The 22576-nt window shown below is 41.4% G+C and overlaps 1 protein-coding gene across 5 annotated transcripts in view; it reads left to right on the top strand.

Annotated features, from left to right (window-relative positions):
• The window catches only part of ARHGEF12 (Rho guanine nucleotide exchange factor 12), a 69627-nt gene extending 53607 nt beyond the window's left edge, over nt 1-16020 (top strand). For 3 of the 5 annotated variants that reach the window (XM_081961100.1, XM_081961099.1, XM_081961102.1), the window contains 13 exons: nt 863-977; nt 1473-1573; nt 1770-1847; nt 2442-2517; nt 2813-2980; nt 5000-5087; nt 5776-5865; nt 6032-6111; nt 6516-6728; nt 7499-7960; nt 8965-9269; nt 10646-10715; nt 15742-16020. In XM_081961100.1, coding sequence (XP_081817226.1) covers nt 863-977; nt 1473-1573; nt 1770-1847; nt 2442-2517; nt 2813-2980; nt 5000-5087; nt 5776-5865; nt 6032-6111; nt 6516-6728; nt 7499-7960; nt 8965-9269; nt 10646-10715; nt 15742-15779 — 1884 coding nt within the window. In that variant the 3' untranslated portion in view covers nt 15780-16020. Of the gene's footprint in view, nt 1-862; nt 978-1472; nt 1574-1769; nt 1848-2441; nt 2518-2812; nt 2981-4999; nt 5088-5775; nt 5866-6031; nt 6112-6515; nt 6729-7498; nt 7961-8964; nt 9270-10645; nt 10716-11478 lie in introns of all 5 variants that reach the window. The other 2 variants (XR_014176065.1, XM_081961101.1) reach the window with 2 other exon arrangements.
• The last annotated feature ends 6556 nt before the right edge of the window (nt 16021-22576 follow it).

Below are 22576 nucleotides of genomic sequence, written 5' to 3'. Positions count from 1 at the left end.
CAATTGTGTCAAAACAAAAAATAAAGTCAAAACTCACTTAACAAATGTCTTGCTTAGCCACAGAGATTTTGGGGCTCAATTGTGGTCGTAAGTTGAGGGCTACCTGCAATTTGTAAATTAGAACGGTACTTAATCTTCTTGGGCATGAGCTATTTTTTTGCTATGAATCTTTGACAGACTAATCCAGCGAAGGTGGCATTTGCTCCATTTCAGTATGAGAGCTGCCAACTAGTGCCTCCTCTCCACCCTTTAGCTCAGGTCTGTAATGAGCTGGTAGCTCGTTCAGATTCATGTTAGCTTCATGAGCTTTCTGGGAGTCAATTTATAGGCTGGAAGACAACCTCTCACATCTTAGCCTCTGCAGGAAGTGGAGCTCTCCATTTCCAAAGTTGAGCTCTTGAAAAAGAAAAAGAAAAAACCTTTCTGAGGCTATGTCCTGGTTTTTTTAAAAAAAAACTGAAGGAGAAAAAAGAAGAAATGCCAAGTATCTCACTTGATTGATGAAAGATCTTTGCTAATTTTCTCGGCTCAGTGGTTGTGATTCTAAAATATTATGTACTCTTTACATGGCGCAAAAAACTAAGCTAGCATCTCCTGGAAGCCTGCGACAGAGATTGATTGCTGATCATATCAAGTCTGAAATAATGAGTAGCGGAAGCTGTTCCCAGGTTTCACGCTGGACCTTTCCTCTAATTGCCTACTAAAATAGAATTGTTTGCATTTCTCCTTAATCTTGGTTGTTGCTTAACTTGCATTTTCTAGCCTGAAACGCAAACCACTAAAACGTTTATAGGGCAGTATCAATTCAGGTAATTATGGTCTTAATAAAAATTACAAATGCACTTCCACTTTTTCCATTTAGGAAGCTGAGAGCAATCCACTGTGTCGCCGATTACAGCTAAAAGATATTATTCCCACTGAGATGCAACGGCTCACCAAGTATCCCCTCTTGCTGGATAATATTGCAAAGTACTCAGGTACCACGTAGCCCATTTTGTTTGTGGCTGGATTGGGATGTGGCAGTTACAGAGAACAGTTTGGGTTCAAAATGAAACCCAAATTAACAAATTCTGTGGAAAAATAATTTGCCCCCATTTCCGTGCTGCTTCATCTTTCTGAATTTCCCTTATTTTCCTCCAGATGAAGGAGCAAAGTGATGAGTTGTGATTTAAAAAATTAGATTGTTAATGATGAGATAAAAGTATTCCGGGTATTCATTTTTGCCATTGCGGTTCCTCCCGTTTTGCAATCTTATGACCTACAACATTAATGCATGGATTTCACAAAGCATTGATACTAAGTTCAGCTTCGTAATTTGCTTTTAAAAAACTTGAAAATATGGGGCGTTCACATTTTGTCTTAACCGTTTTGTCTTAGCAGACAAAAGAATGCATTTTGTCTTGAGAATGAGTGTGAGTGCAGCTACGTGTTTCATTGTTATTGTTTCACATTTCACCCGTTTCATTTTTTAGAGCAATCTTTAGAGAAGGACAAAGTGAAAAAAGCAGCAGATCATTGTCGGCAGATTCTCAATTTTGTGAACCAGGCTGTCAAAGAAGCCGAGAACAAGCAGGTAAGAAGAGGCAGGTGTAAATCGGTTTTCAAAAGCTGAAGGGGATTATTGGCTGCAAGATGGGTTTATGGGTTTATAAATGAGAAGGCATCTTGTCCTTTGTTTTAAAGGGATCCCAGAGCAACTAATTGTTGCTAGCCTTCAGCCAATCGTCCTTGGCCAGAGTAACTGACTTGAATTTGTCTTTTCTCAACAGCATTTGGAGGACTACCAGCGGCGGCTTGATTTGTCCTACCTGAAGCAGGTGGAGGGCCCTTTGCTGGATGAATTCAGGGTGAGTGGAAGAAAGAAGAGAGGGATCCTGAAATCTGATAAGCATTCATAAATGTACTTTATCGTTCTTTTTGCTTCTGTTTCTACCCAATTTTATTGCTTCCGGTATTTGGAGCTTAAGATACCTCAAAGCAAAAGGAATGGAGAACTTTACATATCTCGCCCACATTTGGGGCCAGTTCTGCTCAGGACACAGAGGGGCCTGGATTTATCAGCAAGCTGGATCAGGCTATATAAAATGAGAATTACTGCCTAGAAAGGGAGACTTGAAAGGGAAATATGAAGTCCCTTCTTGTCCCTCTTCTCAGGTTAGAATTCTTCGATGCAAAATGACCTCCCTACAATAATTACAAAGTGAAATAATTAAAATCACTCTTTGCCTTTTTCTGTGAATAAATAAGATCTCTGATATTGGTTCTTCAAATTTGAAATGGTGGTCCTTCTGACAAATATTTTGAATTCTACAAGCAATCACCAGAACAGTATTTGCAACACTAAAACAGTTAATAGGAGGTAAAATACAGTAAAAGCAGCAAAATACCAAGGACCTACCAATCAAAATGGATAAAAAAATTTTTTTGCTCTTTTTTGATAGAATTTAGATCTAACGAAGAAGAAAATGATTCATGAAGGGCCTCTGACTTGGAAGGTGAATCGTGACAAAACTATTGGTATGTTGTTACCTGTTCTTTTCATTGAGACTTGTAGGACATTGGGGGGGGGGGATTACTTGAGGATGTTATGTTATTTCCTTATTAAGCAGTGAGTATTTTGAAGTGGATTGGAAGATAATAGAGACCACAGCGGTTTTCAAGCTGGTTCTCAGAATTACAGACTGGTCTAAAATGCTTCGTATGCCTGGCTGAGACATTTTATGGCTTCTTATTGCTTCTGCTTGGGATGCAGCCTTCGATAACAACAAGGTAAAAATAATAGCCCATTTCCGTTTTTCTCCTACCACTGCAGATCTCTATACATTGCTCTTGGAAGATATTCTGGTATTGTTGCAGAAGCAAGATGACAGACTGGTGTTGAGGTGTCACAGCAAGATCCTGGCTAATACAGCCGATAGCAAGCACACATTTAGCCCTGTTATTAAATTGAACACCGTCTTGGTTCGCCAAGTGGCTACAGGTTAGTAGGACTGAGAATGTTAAGTGGTTCTAACACTGTTTTGAAAAAATGGTGCTATCTAATCCAATCTGCCCTTGGGTATAAGGATGGGATTCAGGGAAGAATCATTGCTCATTAAGAAGAACCTTGACGCTCCTCTCAAGCAGCTAGCTGACCCTCGGCTTTCTGACAGAATACACTATGAGCAGCTGAGTCAGAGCTGGAATTTTTCAGGCTGTATGGATGTCGTCTTGTCTGGTCGATCCAGAGACGTGTATTTTCCAGTAACAGCCTCTTATCAGTTGGTGGAAGTAATATAATGGACTGTTGTTTCCATCCCCTGGATGGAAAGGAGCATATCAGGCCAAGTGTCTGTTACCAGTAAAGGACAATATTTGGAGCTGAGGGTTGAAACGAGGGTCCGCGGTGGTCTCTCTCAGCTTGGTTGTATTCTTGTAGGCATTTCATTGCCCAAACTAGGTAACATCATCAGAGCATTGATGAGGCTATCTGTTTTGGGGTAATGAAACCCAAGGACCTCCCAAGGGTCTGTTAACTGAAGTTGAAATGCAAATAGGTAACACAACAAGACAATGGTTCAACCCATTCACACAGGACTACAGTAAAATCCATGGTTACCATCTTGTTGATTACCTGTATCTTCAGTCTGCTGCACTTCAGACTTTTCTGGGGAAAGGTCCTAGGAGGGTAATATTGTGGCATTCTCCTACCCAGTAGATTTATACTTAATAGAAGCAGCCCTGTTTTAATCCAGTTAAATAAAAGTGCTTGCCGGAATTGACTACTCTTAAAAAGCCGGCTTTTAGTCTCTAACCTTCATTTAAGTATATATATTCCTAATTGCTCTCCTTGTAAGGACCCAGTTTGGGAAAAGAGCTTAATTAGGTTCCATACAGAAGTTATATAATTGATTTTCCAGTAAATGGCGTAATAGATGCTGTAATTAAACTTCTGACCTGCGAGAGGTAAAGTGTGAGAATTGCTGCATTCCTTTGGGCTAAGATTAAAGCAATGGCTAATTTCAGCTATTTGGTTTCTAGTGGATTAAAGCATAATCAGTCTTCGATATTTGAAGAATTTAATTTATATCAGTAGTATCCGTAAGGAGCTCTGGTAACTGCTTAGTGAAAGGACCAGGGGTGGGATTCAGCCAGTTCGGGTGAACCGGTAGCTCCAACGATCAGGTTGGCCCACCCCTGCACTTTACTTACCTATATCCTCTCAGCTGATTTGCGCAACAGAGCGGATTGCCACGTCTCAGGTGTGTAACTCCCCAGAAGTAACGTGGAAGGTAAGTTTTGTTAAAACTGCTGACGTGCGTGGAGCCGCGATCACTGAACTGGTTGTTAAACCGGCAGGATCCCACCATTGGAAAGGACTAACTTTTCCATAGAACTTTATGCAAGTAAAAGTGAACTGCATTGCCCTTTTTATTCACCTGTTCGATGATCCTTAATACAAAATGGCCCACCTCAGTCATGACACCTTTGCTAGCGTTTACTCGACCAAGGATTGATGCAGGAAATACAACATTAAGAGCCACACTTGAGCAAAGAAGTATATTGAAGGAATATAGAGCCACATAACTTCTTCCCAATTTAAGAAACCAGATTTTTTTTAAAAGACAGGATTATTTAACCTCAGTTAATTAGTTGAATAGTGCTTAGGCATGGGTGCTTTTCTGTGTGGAATTATTTCTTGCAGCTATATTCTTGACTGAAGTTAACAGGTTGCATGACATTTCTTATCATTTATTTATCTGCATATTTTACCCAATGGATAAGAACTAGTTAAGAGCATTTTACAAAACAGGCTGAACACACTGACTGTTGGAAAAGTTGATTGGGGAAAAGGGGAATTGTGTTCAACCTGTGCAACTCAAGTCCATTCTAAACTCATGTAGTTACTGCAACAATTACTGTCTTCTTCTCAACCATATCTGATATACAAAGCTGAATTCTACTAAATCAAAAGAAGATAGAGGTTCTATCAGCCTTAACTTGTTCTTTGTTTCTCCAGATAATAAAGCATTCTTTGTCATTTCCATGTCGGAAAACGGAGCCCAGATTTATGAACTAGTGGCACAGACAGTTTCTGAAAAGACAGTGTAAGTTGACTTGGGAAAATGCAGACTATTTATCACTTGTTAAGGAGAGAAATAAATCTTGTGTTCCAAATCTGTGAAGGAGCTTCCCTGTAGAAGTTGTAGGGTATTGTTTTTTTATAGAATTCTTTGAGGTTTCTTCCTCCCATTTTGGTATATAAAGTCATTTTTCTCTTCTGCAGATAAAAATGGAGCATAGATTAGAGGAGATTTAACCAAGAAACAAAATCCATGTAGTATTCCACATTTAAGGTCAACCTGAATTAATAACATATTACTCAACAGCAGGGCTTCTCAAAACATGTCATACTGAATATTTGTGGTCTTTAGTAAGTTACATTTGGCCACCTGTCATCGATTAGGCAAAATGTTGGACAGTTTGTGTTTCTGCTGTCGTTTGAGAAGAAGGACAGGAAGGATGCCCTATGTTTTGCTAAAGCTTTTAATCTCAGTTAGTTCAAGAAAAGCACCCAAAGTATGAAAATTAGGGATATGGCCCTATTCAATTTCAAGCAGAAAAGATACTTCAGAGCGACGTAAGTACCCTCATTACACCAAGGCCACATATATGTAGAAAAAGACACAATACCTTAAATGGAGCACTGACAGGAGTAGAGCTTGTGTCTATCTCTCGGGAGACAGAGAAGGTGGTGCATTTTGGACAAATTTCTTTATATTTGCATTATTATAGATGGCAGGACCTCATAGTACAGATGGCAGGAACCGTCAAAGTTGGAAGAGGCAGAAATGTAATTCCATTGCCACAATCGGGACCATGCGAGTAAGTTGAAAAAAAGAAAACCCTCGTGTGAATGAAAAGAAATTTTGATTGGTGTTTAATTTCATAGACAGCAAATAACGAAGCAGGATCTTCCTTTTACAAAGACACACCTTACAAGTGAGGATTCCAGAGTGGTTGATTTTTTTTTTCCTTCTTTGGCTTTCAGGGAAGACCATGACGAAGAAGATGACCAGCATAAATTGAAGGAAGAACAGACAAGCCCAGGTAGCAGCAAACAAAGTCCAGGTAAAAAAAAAACCTTAAGGGCAGATTTCAAGGCACTGTTGATTATGCTGGAGAGTTTGAAAAACACTTTCTCGATTGAAATGAGCCTTTCTGGAAAATTACCTTAGACGAGTATGGTACAGCATTCTGCAGATATTTCACTTCTTTCTTCAAGAGACTCAGTAGTCAATGGTACATTAATACTATTTTGTATTCTGTTTGACATAATATTCCCTGCCTCAAAAGATTTGGAAGTCCATAAATATGTAGCTGTCTAATCGTAAGCTCTGTTGTTTGAGCTGTCATTCAAAAAGAAGAGCTAATAAGATTTAAACTATGAGACAAAGAGAATGTCACATACTTATTCATGTTTATGCTTACTTTTAAGCTCTCGCATTCATTTTGGCATTCGGTTTCTTTGTTAGATAAAGATTTGGGGCTGAAGACTCCCTCTTCTTCAGTGACCATGTCTGAGAAATCAGAAGAGGAAGAACTTCTGGAAGCCAACAAGCAGTTTGGAGAAAAACTACCGGCGGACTTACTGATCAAAGAGTCACCGGAACATTACAGCCAAAGTAGTCCAGACCTCTCATTCCAAGCTTCAGAAAATCGATGGGCATTGGATGCACTAAGAAACTGTAAGTAATTGAAGGTACATGAATCTGAGAAGACTAGGTAGAAAATTTGTCTGATGGATTTAGGGGTATCTGTTGCCCTTGGAACAAATGAAGATAACCTGCCTTTCAAACAGGGTAAAAGAAAATCAGATTATCAGCCTATGACTGTACTCCAATAATAATACCAGTGTTGTCCTTATACTGTCTTCCAGTTTGGCTTAGCTTTCCCTAAAACGGGTCGATAACCTTAAACACTCAAAAAGCCACAAAGGTCCTAAACAGAAGCCCCCCATTCATTTCTGGAGCCGACCGGAAGTCCAGTTCCCCCATCATAGAGTCTTCTCCTAGCACGGCATCCTTGTTCCTCTGTTGACCAGAGGTCCTGTTCCCCTACCATAGAGTCTCCTCCTGGCACAACATCCTTTTTCCTTTACCTGTCCTAACCGAAAGCCCTATCAATTGTGGCGCCGACCGGCAACAGGGAGCCACAGCAGAGGGATGAAAGAGCCTCCAGAGCCATTGGTTGCTGACTCTTGCCCTAAACTAAGTGAAAGGTGACTTGGGCTGTACTTCTAACTTCTCTGATCCCTGACTATTTGACTGAAGGCTGATGGCAGTTAGTGCTAGATTGGGGAAATCTGACTTCTGTCTTCCAGTTGTTAGGGCAAAAGCAGTGAGAACCAGTGGCTCCTTCCCAAGGGCTTTGGGCTCCTGCCTCTTGACTGATGCCTTCCAAGAAGAGGGAATACTTGCCAGGACTTTCCTTTGATGCTCTCGCATTTCCTTTTCAGTGGGTTTACTGAAGAAATTACTGATGCAGCAGCTTGGCATGTCTGAGCAAGTGTCCCTTGAAGACTGGCATCCTTTTTCTGACCATAGAAGAGATCTGTCAGGGCCCCCCGAGGAGAACATTGTCAAGAGAGGACTTCAGTACTCAGATAACAATGACACTACCCTGTCCGGGCCTGGAAGGACACCCATGGGGACAAAAACAAATGACTTTGAACTTAGTTGTGATAAATGGCCTTCAAACGAATTGGTATCTTCAGGGGACCCTGTGTTGCATAGCAGGCAGTTGGTGGACCCCTTGAGGACAAACGCAGAACCCCCAGCCAAGGAACTGGAAGGAGGAGGAACCAGTGCTGCGGATGATGGTGGGGAGCACTTTTTTGATGCTCAGGAAGCTCACAGTGAAGGGAACCCATCAGAAGGTGATGGGAAGGAGGTAGAAGAGGTGCAACTACGGATCTCAGGTGAGTCAATCAACAAAGGTACAAATTTGAAACGAACAACTGAGTTATAAAAGCTCCTGGATGTCATTGGGAAAGATGATGGAGTGCTTCTGAGCCACAACAAAACCTAAGAGTATCTGCTAAATGCTGAATTTTCTCATTAAGCATGTTCCTAGTAATCAGAGTTTCTCTGGATATGTTTGAAATGCATTGGGAGAGAAATAAGAAATAGAATTTGGAGATGTGGTGTCGAGTTCCAGCTGTTGGCTGTTTTATCATGGTTGGACCTTTTCCCTTTGATCTTTTGGAGCAATAAAAGACTGATTAAATCCAATTAGAGCTTCATCACTGGAAGCTTTCAAGAAGAGACTGGATTGCCATCTGTCAGAAATGCTGTAGGGTCTGTTTGGGCAGCAGGTTGGACTAGGTGACTTACAAGGCCCCTTAATCTGTATATATATATACACCCCTTCTGTTCACCCAAAATCCCATTCAGATTGCCACTTCCCCTACATGGCACCTACTTTTAAGAAAGTACACATTTTTTCCCATCTAGCACAAGTTGTGCCTCTCTCTTTTTTTCCAGAGCGAGGGCAAAGTGTGGCAGGAATTAGTTGACTGTGGAACAGCTTTCTAACAGAGCAGCAAAAGTGTGTTGAGAAATACCGTGTTTCCCCCAAAATAAGACAGGGGCTTATTTTTTTTAACCTTTGAAATAAGCACTTGGCCTTATTTTCGGGGAGGTCTTATTATTTTTGAGGTGCAGGAGGCGGCAAACATGGTCTCCTCATGGCTGCTGCTGTGTTGCAATATTTTCAGGAAGTGCTTATTTTGGGGGGTTAGGGTTATTTTAGCTCATGCGCTCATTGGGCTTATTATCTAGGGAAGTCTTATTTTCGGGGAAACAGGGTAGGAAGTTTGCACGAGGCACACAGACACAGACAGATTGGGTTATGTGCTCCCCAAGCCCTTTATTTGCTGGAGCTGTTCATAAATGGGGCCCGTTAAGGTTGCTCTCTTTGCAGGAAATTATTTGATCCTTGATGGATATGGCACAGTACAGGAGAGCTCCACTGACGAAGAGGTCACTTCGCTGGTTCTACAGTGCACTGCAGACAGAAGCACAACGGACTCTACCCACCAGCAGCCCAGGTCTCGGGATGGCCAGCCAGTTACAGCCAGCTCACCATTTGCAGAGGAATTGCTGGCCTCCCACTGGCAAGCTGCCAAGGAATCCGGTTCAGATGCATTGGCTTCCTTCTCTGTCGAGTCGCGTACCCTGATGATGCGTTACATCCAGAACATAGAGGCCAGCCTTCAGCATTTGAAGGTAGCGTGTTCTCATGCAAATGGAATATTTTTGGGCTGTATATGCCTTTTTTTTTTAAATGGCTAGATTTTAAGGAATTGGAGATTAAGAAGCTTGTGGGGAGTAAGTCATCCAGAGAGGTGTGTTTTTCTTCTTGACTGATTTTCACACTAATGTTCAGTTCTGCCCTATAAATTCTAAAATCAGGAGAATCAGATGTTATCCAGAATTATATTTATATATTATCTCTCCCTTTTGCTGACTGGGTTGCTGAAGATTAAAGATTTGTCCTAGATTTTAGAGACAGAGATGAAAAATGAGAACCTTGGAATAACCCTGAGGAAGAGAAGCTTTCATGTCTGGAGAATGAATGAATGTTAGGAATGACTTATAGAAAAGAACGGCATCATACAGCTTAAAGCTTTGAAGACTGACATGTAAAGGTTGAAATCGATGTTGATTTATCAAAGCCAAGGTGTTGAAACTTCCTGAGCCAAAATTAAACAAAACCCTATTCAAGTCTCAGAGGCTCAAAAAGAGAAGAGTCAATATTTTATTTAGAGGAATCTAGCAGAGCCGACAGTACTAAGATCAGACAGAAAGATTTGATGTGAGCATAGTGTCCTAAATGGAAGAGTTGGTTGCCACCTTATAAAAAGATTCTTGCCTAACTTTGGCTTTAAGAATTTGTGTTCTGCACTCAAACATCAAACATTTATTTTAAGATAGCCATTTGGTGCTCTCTAGTGTCCAATCTTCAAAGTTGTCTTTATTAGTTGCACAGTATATAAACAAAGGATTTTCCCCTGACAAAGGATATTTTCAGTTAGCTTCAGAGGCTTAAATCAAGCCCCTCTGAACAATAATCTTCCTTTTCCTGCATATTCCTCTCATTTGTTTTGATATAAATCTTTAAACTTGTGTAGGTAAACATTTTTTAAAGGATTGAAGGAAACTCACCCAGTGATTTCAATCAAACTTGCCAAACTGAAAGTTCCCAATCTTTTTTTTAAAAAACCAACCAAGTCATGGGGGAAAAATTGAATCCAAAGTGATGAAAAGAGTCCATGTAGGCAATATTAGCTACTATAAGCACAATGAAACCCTCATTCCCAGCTGATCACAAGCCAGTGACCAAAAAATGCAGTTCCTGTTGCCTGCTGACAAAAAGAGAGGGGGAGAGAGAAAAAGAGAGAGAGAGGTAGAGAGAGAGAATATGCTGTACAAAGTAGATGTGGGTAACCTTGCACAATCTCTCCTTACTCTGGAGAGCTTTTGGCAGTCTACCTCCCCTATTCAAGCAGCGTTTTGGGCCACAATGTGTTTCTCTAGAGTAGTTCACCATGGTAAGTTCATCAGACTCTCTTCAAGTGTATATGATGGATTGTGTTTTTCAGGAAGTGGAGGAAAACTACGCTGCTCTTCAGCATCGGCTGTCTGGCTCCATCACCACAGATGAGCATTTGGGTATGCCTGTCCTATTCCTCTGATAGCTGATTTGATAGTAAAGTAATGTGTTAATAATTTGGGGGATTTAGCTCCAAGGGAAGCTACTGTGTGGTGAATTCTTCAGTTTTCATGACACTTAGTTAAAAAAAACCCTGGTTACTAAACATTATGAATCAATACCTAGTTGTGCTGATTGTGCGTTTCTGGCCTGGCATCCTCTCTGCTCAGCATTTTCCCTTTTGCTAATGTCTAATTGTGTCCCTGTCTAAACAAAGATGCCCAATCTAGGACTTCCAAAAATCTTTGTTACCACATTTTTATATATTGTGCATTATTAAATACATTGCGTCAGGGATAAACATGGTGGTAACATTTAATCTTATTTAAATGTTAATCAAACAAAATTAAATTTAATTTGTTGAGTGATGTCCTTGGCGTGCCATTTAAAGGCCAAGTCTAATCCCTCAGCCCGGAAAAGGTTACACACCCCTTAATTAATGGAACAATTGCATATAAAGAACCAGTTTGGGGGCTGGGAGAGAATGGTTCTAAAATCTTTCCAGAATTTTGACACAAGTTTGGAAATCAGTAAAAATGGTTTATCTATTCAGTTCTCAGAACTGAAGAAGCTTCTTGGGTGAGAAGCAAAAAACTTTCAAAAGGGGAAAAACCCCAAGAAAGTCCTTTTGGAAAAGCCCCCCTGCATGATTGAGGATCTCCGTAGACCTCCTTGGTGGTTTTCTTTTCAGCCCTTCTTTTCTGTTTCTATTTTTGTCCTCAGATAAAAGTTAATCACCTTCTTGCCAATCGCTGGAGATTGGATGGAGCCTTCTGCCTTGAGTCAGCCTCTGCTAGCCTCAGCCGGCCTCTGCCTGGACTCTCTTGGCCTTAGGCCTCTTTCAATGGACCCTTGAAGCGGGAGGGGGCTCCACATAGTGGAGAAGGGGGCAGTTTTTTTCTTTGAGGTGTCTGCACTAGCCTTTCAGGGAGAGGGGGGGTGATTTTAGTTCCCCTCCTCTTGCTACCAGAAATTCTTTTTGATTCCAAACAGAGGAAAAAAAGAGGAACAGAAAGAAGAAACCAAATGTATAAAGTTCTGGGTGTAGGATATAAAAAATGTATCTATACATTAAAAAAAATCAATGTATTTATTTGACTTCATTCCGTGTACTGAAAGCACACTTTAACTTGTATTTTATTTTGCTTTTTTTTTTAAAAAAAAAATGATAGTGCCAGTTTCCTAGGTTCCCAGCATCTTTCTTCTCCTCCTGAACCCTTACTCTGAACTGAGTTGTGTGTGTCTCTTGATTTCCCCCCTAGATTCTGCCAACGAGGAGTCTGTTCCTCAGAAGGGTGTGTGTGTGTGTGTGTGTGTGTGTGTGTAGCGCGAAATCTAGCAGCAGGCAGGCGGCCTTCTTGTGCACTACATAGCCAGGGAAGGATTTCAAACTGGCAACCAAATTTCTCTTTGGGAATGCCTTTATTTTAAAAATAATAATTATTTTTAATTATAAAGGAATGCCTTTATAATTAAAGAGAGATAAGGATCAGAATTTGGGAGTTGTGTTCCCTGCCCCGGTACTAATTGGGACTTCCCTTTGAAAGCAACAGCTCGATATTTGTAGCTTGGGGTGGGAGTTGGGGTTATTTTGCCAGTTAAGAGAAAGCAATACATTTGTCAGAAATTCCTGAGGCCACCAAGTTTCTAATGAAGTGTGAGGAGTAACTGCTGCAGAGGTTAGCCACTACATTTAGAAGGTAGGGGCCAGAATTGTTCAGTATCCAGAAGTGTGCCTTACTGACCAGTGTGGCTAATAAACCACCTGAGACTTAGCTTGGAATAGTGCTAGTTTTTTTCCTCTTTATGCAAAAATGCTCTGAAATCACACTAGGAACATCTGCAGGAGAATCATAGCAACAGACACCACCTGTGGTATAATAATCTCAATGCAGGGCTGATATTCTGATGGAGCTGGGCCTTTTCAAGCTTTATAGCATTGATACAGAAAATTAAGATTGGGTGGGTTGTCTACTTCGGGTAGTTTTTCCATTCAGGATGCATCTCACTTAAAAAAAGTTTCTCCCTGTACCAGCTGTCCAATCCTTGGGTCCCTTCTTTTTCCTGGCAAGCCAGCTCTAAATGTGCCAAATTCTAGAAATCCTTTTAATGTTTTAACACTATGCTGAATGCACTATAAAGTGTAGAGTATCTTCTTCTTTTTCTTCTTATTTTCAGCAGGAATGTCAGAATAGCCTCCATTAATACAGAGAAACATTCCCCCACCCCCTTGCCAGGAATCCATTTCCACTTACAGAGAAGAGCTGTAAGAACAGGAACTATTTTTGAACCCCGCCCCCCTTTACCTTCCCTAATATTTCCAATCAATGTACTGGTGCATATTCAAGGCAGGAAACTTCCTACTTGTCTGGGTCACAAAGTAATTTGGGTCTGAAGCCACCAAACACTCAAAAGGAATTCTCAGAAAATGAGACCCAGATTACAGATGGTCCTGTTTTTAAAAGTATTTCCCTATTTTCAAAGGTGTCAGTATTTTAGTCATTTCCAGGCGAGATGGGCAACAGAGAAGTCTAATAAATGAAATTTTCCTTGGTTCCTGAACCGTGGCATTTTCATCTCCCCATGCTTCAGTTCCACATCTGTGGAGCCATAGGAACTCAGATCCAGATGTAGACCTTTCCCTAATATAAGTAGGTGAAGGAGCCAGAAATCGGTAAATTTTGGGTGACACTCTTTATAGATATTCTGGCAAGACCAGTGTCCGATCCTCTGCCACAAGGTGCTTCAGCATCCTGAGAAAGAGAGATGGGGTCAGGTTGCCCGAAGGCCCTCCGCCAAAGGGCCAACAGAAGGCTTGTTTGACCTCTATGGAGGACAGATCATTTGCCTCCCCCCCCCCCCACTTCCTGGAGATCAAAGCAGAGTTTTTGTCTTCCTGATGGTTTTTTTTGTATCGTATGTGCTTGTGTGTGTGTTTTGTCCAGGCTTCTCTAGGCCACCGATTACACAATCTCCTGTTATGGGCATTATTATTTTATGATAAGAAAGAGAAGGTATTGAGAAATGGGGATCGCCAACTGCTTCCAGCATCATAACTGACTATCTCAGGAGATGTCCCTCGCGCATCTACTGTACAACAGGCCCCAAGCACAGATCCATTTTTATGAAAAGGGTCAACCCTATAAAATGCACTTTGTGGGATTCCCATTGGTGTTGAACTTTTGGATCCTTAATGTTCTAGAACAGCCATGAGGAATTCCAGCCAAAGAGACTTTCCCTGTCCTTCCCTACTGGCTGTGATCATGTCTTCCTTGGGCCCGCCTTTCTTTCTTTCTTTCTTTCTTTCTTTCTTTCTTTCTTTCTTTCTTTCTTTCTTTCTTTCTTTCTTTCTTTCTTTCTTTCTTCTTCCTTCCTTCCTTCCTTCCTTCCTTCCTTCCTTCCTTCCTTCCTTCCTTCCTTTTCTTTTCTTTCTTTCTCTTTCTCCCTCCCTCCCTCCCTCCCTCCCCTCTCTCCTCTCTTTCTTTCTTACTCTCACTCTCACCCACCACCCACCCACCCTCGGCTAGCTGAAAATAATATAAGCAATGAAATACTTTTTTAAAAAACGAGAGAATATTATGTTGTTAGTGTTACCATCATATTTAGGAAGTGTTTGTTTTTAACCTGGATTTATTGGACTAGTATATTGGAATTTGGGCTCAAGAAGGCAAACACTGAATCTAAAGACAGCTTCCTTCCCTCTTCGTTTGCATGTCCTTTGACTGTACACCCAAACTAGCATTTCTGAACTTTGGCAAGTTTAAGACATATGGATTTTAATTCCCAGAATTCCCCAGCCAGTATAGCTGCTGGGGAATTCTGGGAGTTGAAGTCCACACATCTTAAAGTGGCCAAATTCAGAAACTTTGCCCAAGATGAGAAGAGTTGGAGGATTCTGGATGGGATAGTGGATTGCTTGGACTTTGGGGTTTCCCGAGAAGTTATAGATACAATTCATAAAAAGGATTCTGCTTTCCAATCCTTCTGTATTTTGCAGCGATGGTGCTTTAATCTGCCAGATGCTGCTGATTAGCTCTGAGTTCTCCGCTTTGTATTTCCCAGTTGACTAAATCAGCACTGAACAGCCATGTCTCAAGGCCTGGCAGACTGCAAAGCATGTGTTCCATTTTTTTTTTCTCCCACGGCCCTACTGATGGTTGAAAGAGGCTGAAAATAATGATCCCCTGGTCCCGTCTTGGAGGTCTGCTTCGAATGACCTGGGTCATTCTAACCCCTCATAGCTCTACCAGCTCCTCTGTCTCTTGCCTTACTGCCTGTGTAGACGTGGTCTTGTGCCTGATTCACAGCGAGGCATTGTGCAGGAGACAAATGGAAGTCAGATTGTCTTCATTCGGTTTGGAGAGGGGGGCGTTACCTTTTGCATAACACTCCTCTCTCACTGCCTGCCAATTTCTACCCAATCTACCCTTGAGAGTAGGAATGGCGAGAAATAGGATTGCTTGATGGAGTGAGGGAAAGGGCACACAGTTCCCTTATTGCTTTGGGAACTTGGATATTCTTGACGGTTGTGCTGAGTTTGTCCCAGAAAATATTGATAGCTTCTGAGAAAAAGGAGACCCTTAACAACTAAAGTGCAAAGAGAGGTTGCATAGGTGAAAGACCCATACAGTATTATCTTTTACTCTGCCATATGTCAGGATAACTTTTTGGGGGGTTTGGTAGAAAAAAAAATACTTTTATTTGTGCTGTTTCCTCATGTAGAATCTCAATGCCGGTTGTACATTTGATGAGTGAATTGCATCTCCCTCTCTCTTCCATTCCAAAGAAGTCCCTTCTTGCTCTTGTTCCCCTTTTCATCCCCCCCGCCCCGCCCCAACTTATAGGCAGATGCTGTGGAAAAGGATTCTGCAGCTGGAATGTTACTCTGCTCTTCTTTTTTTTTAAAAAATGGAATTGTTTGTTGTAATGCTCTAACTGCTAGAACTGTATTTTATTTGCTTGCCATGCATTTACTCCTTTTAACAGATTCTGCTTTTAAAGAAAAACACAAGACTACAATCTGAAAATACTCTTGGGAAAGGAAAATGCAAAAACCAACCAACCAACAAAAGGACAACAACCATAAGACAGATCAAATATCCTGTATTTTTAACTGATCATGTTTGAATGTCTAAGGAAAGAAAAAAAAGAATTTATTGTTCTAATTATCCAGATGTATGTATGTTTGTAAAATAGCTCTTATTAGCTGATAAGGTTGTATGTTTTTGGAACAAAATATTGATCATTAAAAAAAGTATTGAGTTTTGTGGGTGTTTTTTTGGATTTTGAGAAACCTATAATTAAAGCATTCAGATATCAGTAAATAAGGTCAAAAGAACCAACATTTGACGGTGGTGTTCTTCACGTACTTTAGAATTTGACAGTAGCAGCAGCTGTCACGGGTGTTATTGACAGGCAAATAAATTGGTTGTAACTCAGAAATTTACCTTTCTGAGTCAGCAGTACAATTATGAAAGAAGGTATTTTTTTTCTCCCAGGGTCAGGGCTTAATATAACACGTGGAATAAGCTGTAGCTGGATGGTACAGCACATTTCCCAAGTCTCAAGGTCACTTCTCTGCATTTTGATCTTGAAAACTCCTTGTAAGCTGAGAAGACTCAAGTCTCAAGAACTGCTGACCCTCAAGAACAGACAGCAGTTTGGATAAAGGAATGTTTCCAAACCAGGCTGACAAGGTCATTCTATTCTGGTGCATTTGGTATCATCTTCAGTTTTGTGGACCACCAATTCCACACCATTTCCACTATGGTTTTCCCAATTGCAATGCAGGGCTGTGAAAGTTGGACCATAGGAAAGGTTGAACACCAAAGAATGGAGGCCTTTGAACTCTGGTGCTGGAGAAGATTCCTGCGAGTCCCTTGGACTGCAAGGCCATCAAACTGGTCAGTCCTAGAGGAGATCAACCCTGACTGCTCTTTAGAAGGCCAGATCCTGAAGAGGAAATTCAAAAGACTTTGGCCACCTAATGAGAAGGAAGGACTCCCTGGAGAAGAGCCTCATGCTGGGAATGATGGAAGGCAAAAGAAGAAGGGGACGGCAGAGAAGGAGGTGGCTGGATGGAGTCACCGAAGCAGCAGGCGTGAGCTTAAATGGGCTCCAGAGGATGATAGAGGACAGGAAGGCCTGGAGGAATGTTATCCATGGGGTCGTGATGGGTTGGATACGACTTCGCAACTAACGACAACAAATTTCCACAAGGAGACTGGGAGATAACAATTTGAGTTGGATTCTCAGGTTCTTTTTAGGCAAAGAACTTGACAGAATACTATATTCTGGCTTCCATATTTATGGGGAGTGAGTGAGGTGGACACAGTCCAATCAGAAACTGGGCCACAACAACCCTTGTGGCTAATATTTTTTTCTGAAGCACCTTCTGAGGTCATTTTGGAGTCCAGAGGTGGACATTGCAGCATTTTTTAATTTTCCCAGTTCTAATTGCTACTTGAAGCAGAAAACCAAGCAATAAGATTAATTGGACTAATAAACATGCATATTTTATTCACTTGTGTATTAGTTGTGCAAATCATTTTATTTACAGATATCAATAGATGGCTAATGTGATGCTATATTTATTTGTCTAAACAGGATGTTTAGAAAAGAAAAAAGATCCCCAGAACAAATTGTTTTCCCCTCTCTCCCCCTCCCACCCCAAGCTCTTTGAAAAGAAAGAGTAGCACAACTATGGGGAAAGGACAGAATTAGGTATTTATGACAAACAAGGGGCACCGTCAATTCAAGGACAATCTTGTAGTTCGCTTGCAAGCACAGCACGTTGCCCTGAAACGTAAGGAATGACAGTCCTAAGATTTGCAAGACCTGGGTGTCGTTTTGTACATAACGTTGCCACAAAGTCAAGGTCCTTTGTCGACTTATTAAAATACAGCCTCCCTTTTCTCTGCTTTTAAAAAAGATCCACATAGCTTTTCGCAGCATGGAAAAACTGTGGATATCAGCAAAAAAAAAAATAATCACTGTAATTGCCAAAGGAAGCGACGCTGCAACTGGTAAAAATCCAGAAGTCTTCAGGCACGCCAGTTCAGTAGCAATTTGAGCCTTCCCCAAGTTCATCCATGTGTCGATTTGATGCTCAGCCTCCCTCTTTGGGCCCCAAGCGGGAACTAGGATTTTTTTAAATATTTTTTTTATTTTTAATTTTCAAAACAAACAACACATAAAATCTTCCTTCTTTATATACTGTGGAAAGTGTATCAGTTGGTTACAAAAGGCATTCGTGCATCTCTTCCACAGTCATCAAGCATAATTCATATTAACTCAAGTATTTTAACTCAGATATTTATACATGTTATAAATATAAAGATATTTATACATGTTTATACATCACTCTCTATAAACAAGCAGTGGGACCTTGGAGTGCAGGATAATCAGTAAGAAAAGTAAGTGTGTTGTTTCCATTACCCAAACCTCCAGCCTCCGAGTAGCAGTGTTACTGTTGCAATTTTCTTTGTTTCTTTTTGTATCTTTTTTGTATTTCAAGTTAAAAAAAAGGTCCGATTTTTGAATGAGTTAGAAAAACACCCACAGTAATGAAAGAGGAGAATTTTAGTCCATAGGTTACAAAGAATAATAAAATAAAAAAATAGGAGAAGAAAACTTAATCCATTCGTTTTAAAAGATGCATAAATTCCATCCATGAACATAGCATTTAAAAAGTAAGATAACCCACTGTCCAAAACCATTCCAAACTTAATTCCGCCACTTATTTCTTCTGTTCTCCAATTCAAATTAATTTTAAGTTTCTTTATAGGCAGTCTCTTTTAAAACGGTAAAAATTCCTCACCAGCTGGAAACACTTTCTCTTTCTGTATCCTTCCGTTTTGGAGCCTCCCCGACTTCATCAGCCTTGGCTGGATTTTTTGTCGCCGGCTTGAAGAACTTCTCTTGCATCAATCAGGGACTTTGCGATGTCCCTGAGATCAGCAAGACGTATTCTTCCTGTTCACCATCTCTGCGGGACGGTTTAGGTCCGATTAGACCACCTAACGGCAAAAGTATCGGCTGCGGTCTCGAAGCATCGAGACCACATGTCCGTATCGTTGCAACGTTGGCTCCCCCCTCCCCCGGGAACTAGAATTTTGAAGCCATCTGTAATCTTGAGAAGCATCATCTTGCACTTCATGGATCAGAGAATTCATCAAGGATAGCTTTGCAACTGGTCACCTGTTCTGACCTAGGCTTTGTGAGAAAGCATAAATCACAAACCTAGTCCCCAAAACCTTCTTTTATTTAGATGGCTGTGAATTATGGTCATTCACAGCTCATAATGATTCACAAACAGTCTGTGAAGATTCTGACAGATATCTGCTCGAGTTGACACACTCTTTCAGGGTAATGTTGATAAAGACCCACCTTTATCTCCCTTGAAATGCTGCCAGAGAGCTAACTGCCAATTAGTTTTGCAGGGCCACACGGAGCAGATCTGCGCATGCGCACACTGGGCACAGGCTCACACTGTTCTTCTGCCTCACTGATGTCAGACTCCGGAGGCAGCACATCACTACCAAGATGGCCTTGGTCCCCTCTCTGCCTCTGACGCAGAGCCCTCGCCTGAGCCTTCCCCAGACTCCAGGACTGGCCCATGTCCCTCCCCAACCTCCTCACTATCCAACTCTGCTGCCAGCTCCGCACGCCGCCAGTGGGCCACATCACCAAATAAGCTAAGTTTAGGCCAGTAGTTTTTCCTCTTGCTTCGAATTCATCTAAGCCGGAATTCCCAATCTTGGCAACTTTTAAAGATGTGTGGATTTAAAACTCCCAGAATTCGGAAGCCTGGGGACTTCTGGGAGTTTAAGTTCACAAGTCTTAAGGTTGCCACAGTTGGATACGCCAATCTAAGCTGTAAGGAAACTGTCACAATGAAAATAACACCATGACACAAATGGAGCCTTTCCATTTTTTCCATTTTCCCAGTCTCGATACTGGCTATTGTATCACCCCCTCCCCCCCCCCCCCAATCTCTTCCTTCTTTCTCTCCTGTTATTTATCCGGATGCTTTTATCCCACCGTTATTTTTTTTTTAATAAATGATACAAATTCAAAGGTTCTGATGAGAATCAGGAAAAAGGGGCTCACATTTAACATTTGCAGTCAGCTTCTGGTGCCCGCCCTAGATTGTTTTCGCTGTTACTTTCTGATTTGTTTATTTGAACAAAATAAAAGGTTTAAGGACACCACATCGAGTTTATCTTTCCATTAGTGTGAATGTGACTTTTCTGTTGAGCTGACACATGGCTTCCAATTGTCTGGGACTATTGAAATATTTGCAATCTTCTTCCATATCCCTCTCTCCCTTCCTCATAATCTCTGTATAAAAGCTGCCATTTATTTCTATGTAATTGTTCATTTGAGCTCTATTTTGCGTTTCTGATGATAAGTCTTCCTGTTATCTTGGATATTTTTTTCTTGCGTGTCTTGGTAGGATAGCGAAAATAATAACTGATGTAAGACAAACTCCATTGTCGCCTTCTGTGTTTTCCTAAACTACTACTCTCGAAGCTTAGCAGGAAGATGAATGGGGGACAAACAATTTATTCATTTCTCGTGGCAGGGGAAAAAAGTCATTTTCCTTCATGGAGCTGTATTTATATTGCAGGAAAGCAGCAACAACTTATTGAGAAAAAGAATTTAAAAACCCCCACAAAACAAAAATCTTTTAACAGAAGGTGACTTTCTCTCAGCTTCCAGGTCTTATTAATTTTCCAAAATTAATGAACTTGTATTCATTTCTGTTCCACCCCATTAGAATTCAACATGTTAAGTCATTTTGAATTGGGCGGCTATATAAATCCAATAACTAAATTAATGAAAATGTATGGCCTCTTCTAGTAAGGCTGAACAGTGGGAAATGCACAACAAAAAGCATTTCTCGTGTGAAGGTGAAGATTCCCCTCGCGCATATGTGCTAGTCATTCCCGATTCTAGGGGGTGGTGCTCACCTCCGTTTCAAAGCCGAAGAGCCAGCGTTGTCCAAAGACTTCTCTGTGGTCATGTGGCCGGCATAATTAAATGCCGAAGGCGGACGGAACGTTGTTACCTTCTCCCCAAAGGTGGTTCCTATTTTTCTACTTGCAGTTTTACCTGCTTTCAAACGGCTAGGTTGGCAGAAGCTGGGACAAGTAACAGGAGCTCATTCCATTACGTGGCGCTAGGGATTCAAGCTGCCGAACTGCCGACGTTTCAGACATATGTGCAAGGGCAACCTTTACCTTTAAGTTGAGGACTATATGCAGACAGCTGACCGTAATGCAAGGCTTCCTTTGCTTTAAATGCATGCAGGGTTCCACTTCGCTTCCACAGAGGTTTAAAAAACGACCATTTTCCTTCTTGCACATTACATAAACAAGGCAGGCAGAAGTAAATATCTTTTGATGGAGATAATTACAGGTTTGCTAATACCAATCTAAGGAAGCTTTGTACAGACTCGGCCAGGGAATGATGTTTATGAACAACTATCGAAGAGAGAAGAGCTGGTGGTATTTTTTCCTATAAGAGAGATCTTCGGTGTCTCCGCAATTGAAGGGGGTCGTTTTCCTGTGCAATTTTAAGTGATCCTTGCTTAGCGTTGGACTAAAGTCTCTGATGTAATGGCTGAAGAGGACCAGAGACACAATTAAGGTGGTCTCAGCCCCCCTCAATTAAACAATGTCATCTATCTGTCCACATGCTCCCGTTTGGGCACTTGGTGCCAAAAAGGTTCACCAACAGTGATATAGGTGGGTCTCTGTCTCTCTCTCTTTCGGTCTCTGTCTCTCTTTCTCTGTCTGTCTGTCTCTTTCTCTCTGTCATTCTCTCTGTGTCTTTCTCTCTGTGTCTTTCTCTCTCTCTCTCTCTCTTTCGGTCTCTGTCTCTCTCTGTCTTTCTCTTTCTCTCTGTCTTTCTCTCTCTCTCTCTCTCTCTGTCTGTCTCTATCTTTCGGTCTCTGTCTCTCTGTCTCTGTCTCTGTTTTTCTCTCTGTCTCTGTCTGTCTGTCTCTTTCTTTCTCTCTCTCTTTGTCTGTCTTTGTCTGTCTGTCTGTCTGTCTGTCTGTCTCTCTCTCTCTCTCTCTCTGTGTCTCTCTCTATGTGTGTGTGTGTGTGTGTGTGTGTGTGTGTGTGTGTCTGCCTCTCCCCTTCCTTGGATGGCAACTATCAAACTATTTTCTTTCCCCAAACACAATTTCATTCATGCAACTCCGTCTTTCTACTTCATTTGAGTCAGCTAACACTCTCTGAGAAATGTGTATAATTAGATGTGGGAGGGCGGGGAGAGGAGAAAGGATGGTTTACAGTGGCTATTATATACTTCACTGCACCACAATAGTTTCCTCAGATCTGTTCCTGCCTATAAAATTGTTCATTTGGATGCGCTAGCAAGAAATGGCTATGGATATTAGGATCCAGGAGGCGGGTAGCCGGATGCCCAAACTCACTTGCATCGTTGTTTAACTGGACAAATAATTCTGGTTTGTTTTTCCAGGCCTTGCCTTTCTAGGAGAGGCTACCAGAAACATCTGGTTTTCATCCTAAACGGGTGCATGGCCGAAATGGATCATGAGAGAGTTCTGACCCAGACCTCCTTAGACAGCAAGAAGCAGAGTCTTGGTCCTGGCAAAACCCCTTTTATTTACACGACTGTGAATTCTTTCCATTCACAGTCCGCAAGGCTTGGCAAACAGTCTTTCAGAGGAATGTTTATCCACACGCACCTTATCTCGTTTGGAGCACTGCCAGATAACTAGTTTCCAAGCGCAGGGCAAGGCAAACTTGGCACAGCGTCTCTTAAAGTCACAAACAGAACTTCCCAC

This window comes from Natrix helvetica (assembly GCF_964273705.1).
Source record: "Natrix helvetica genome assembly, chromosome: 8".
NCBI classification, from domain to species: Eukaryota; Metazoa; Chordata; class Lepidosauria; order Squamata; family Natricidae; genus Natrix; species Natrix helvetica.
This window is presented reverse-complemented; position numbering and strand designations above follow the sequence as displayed.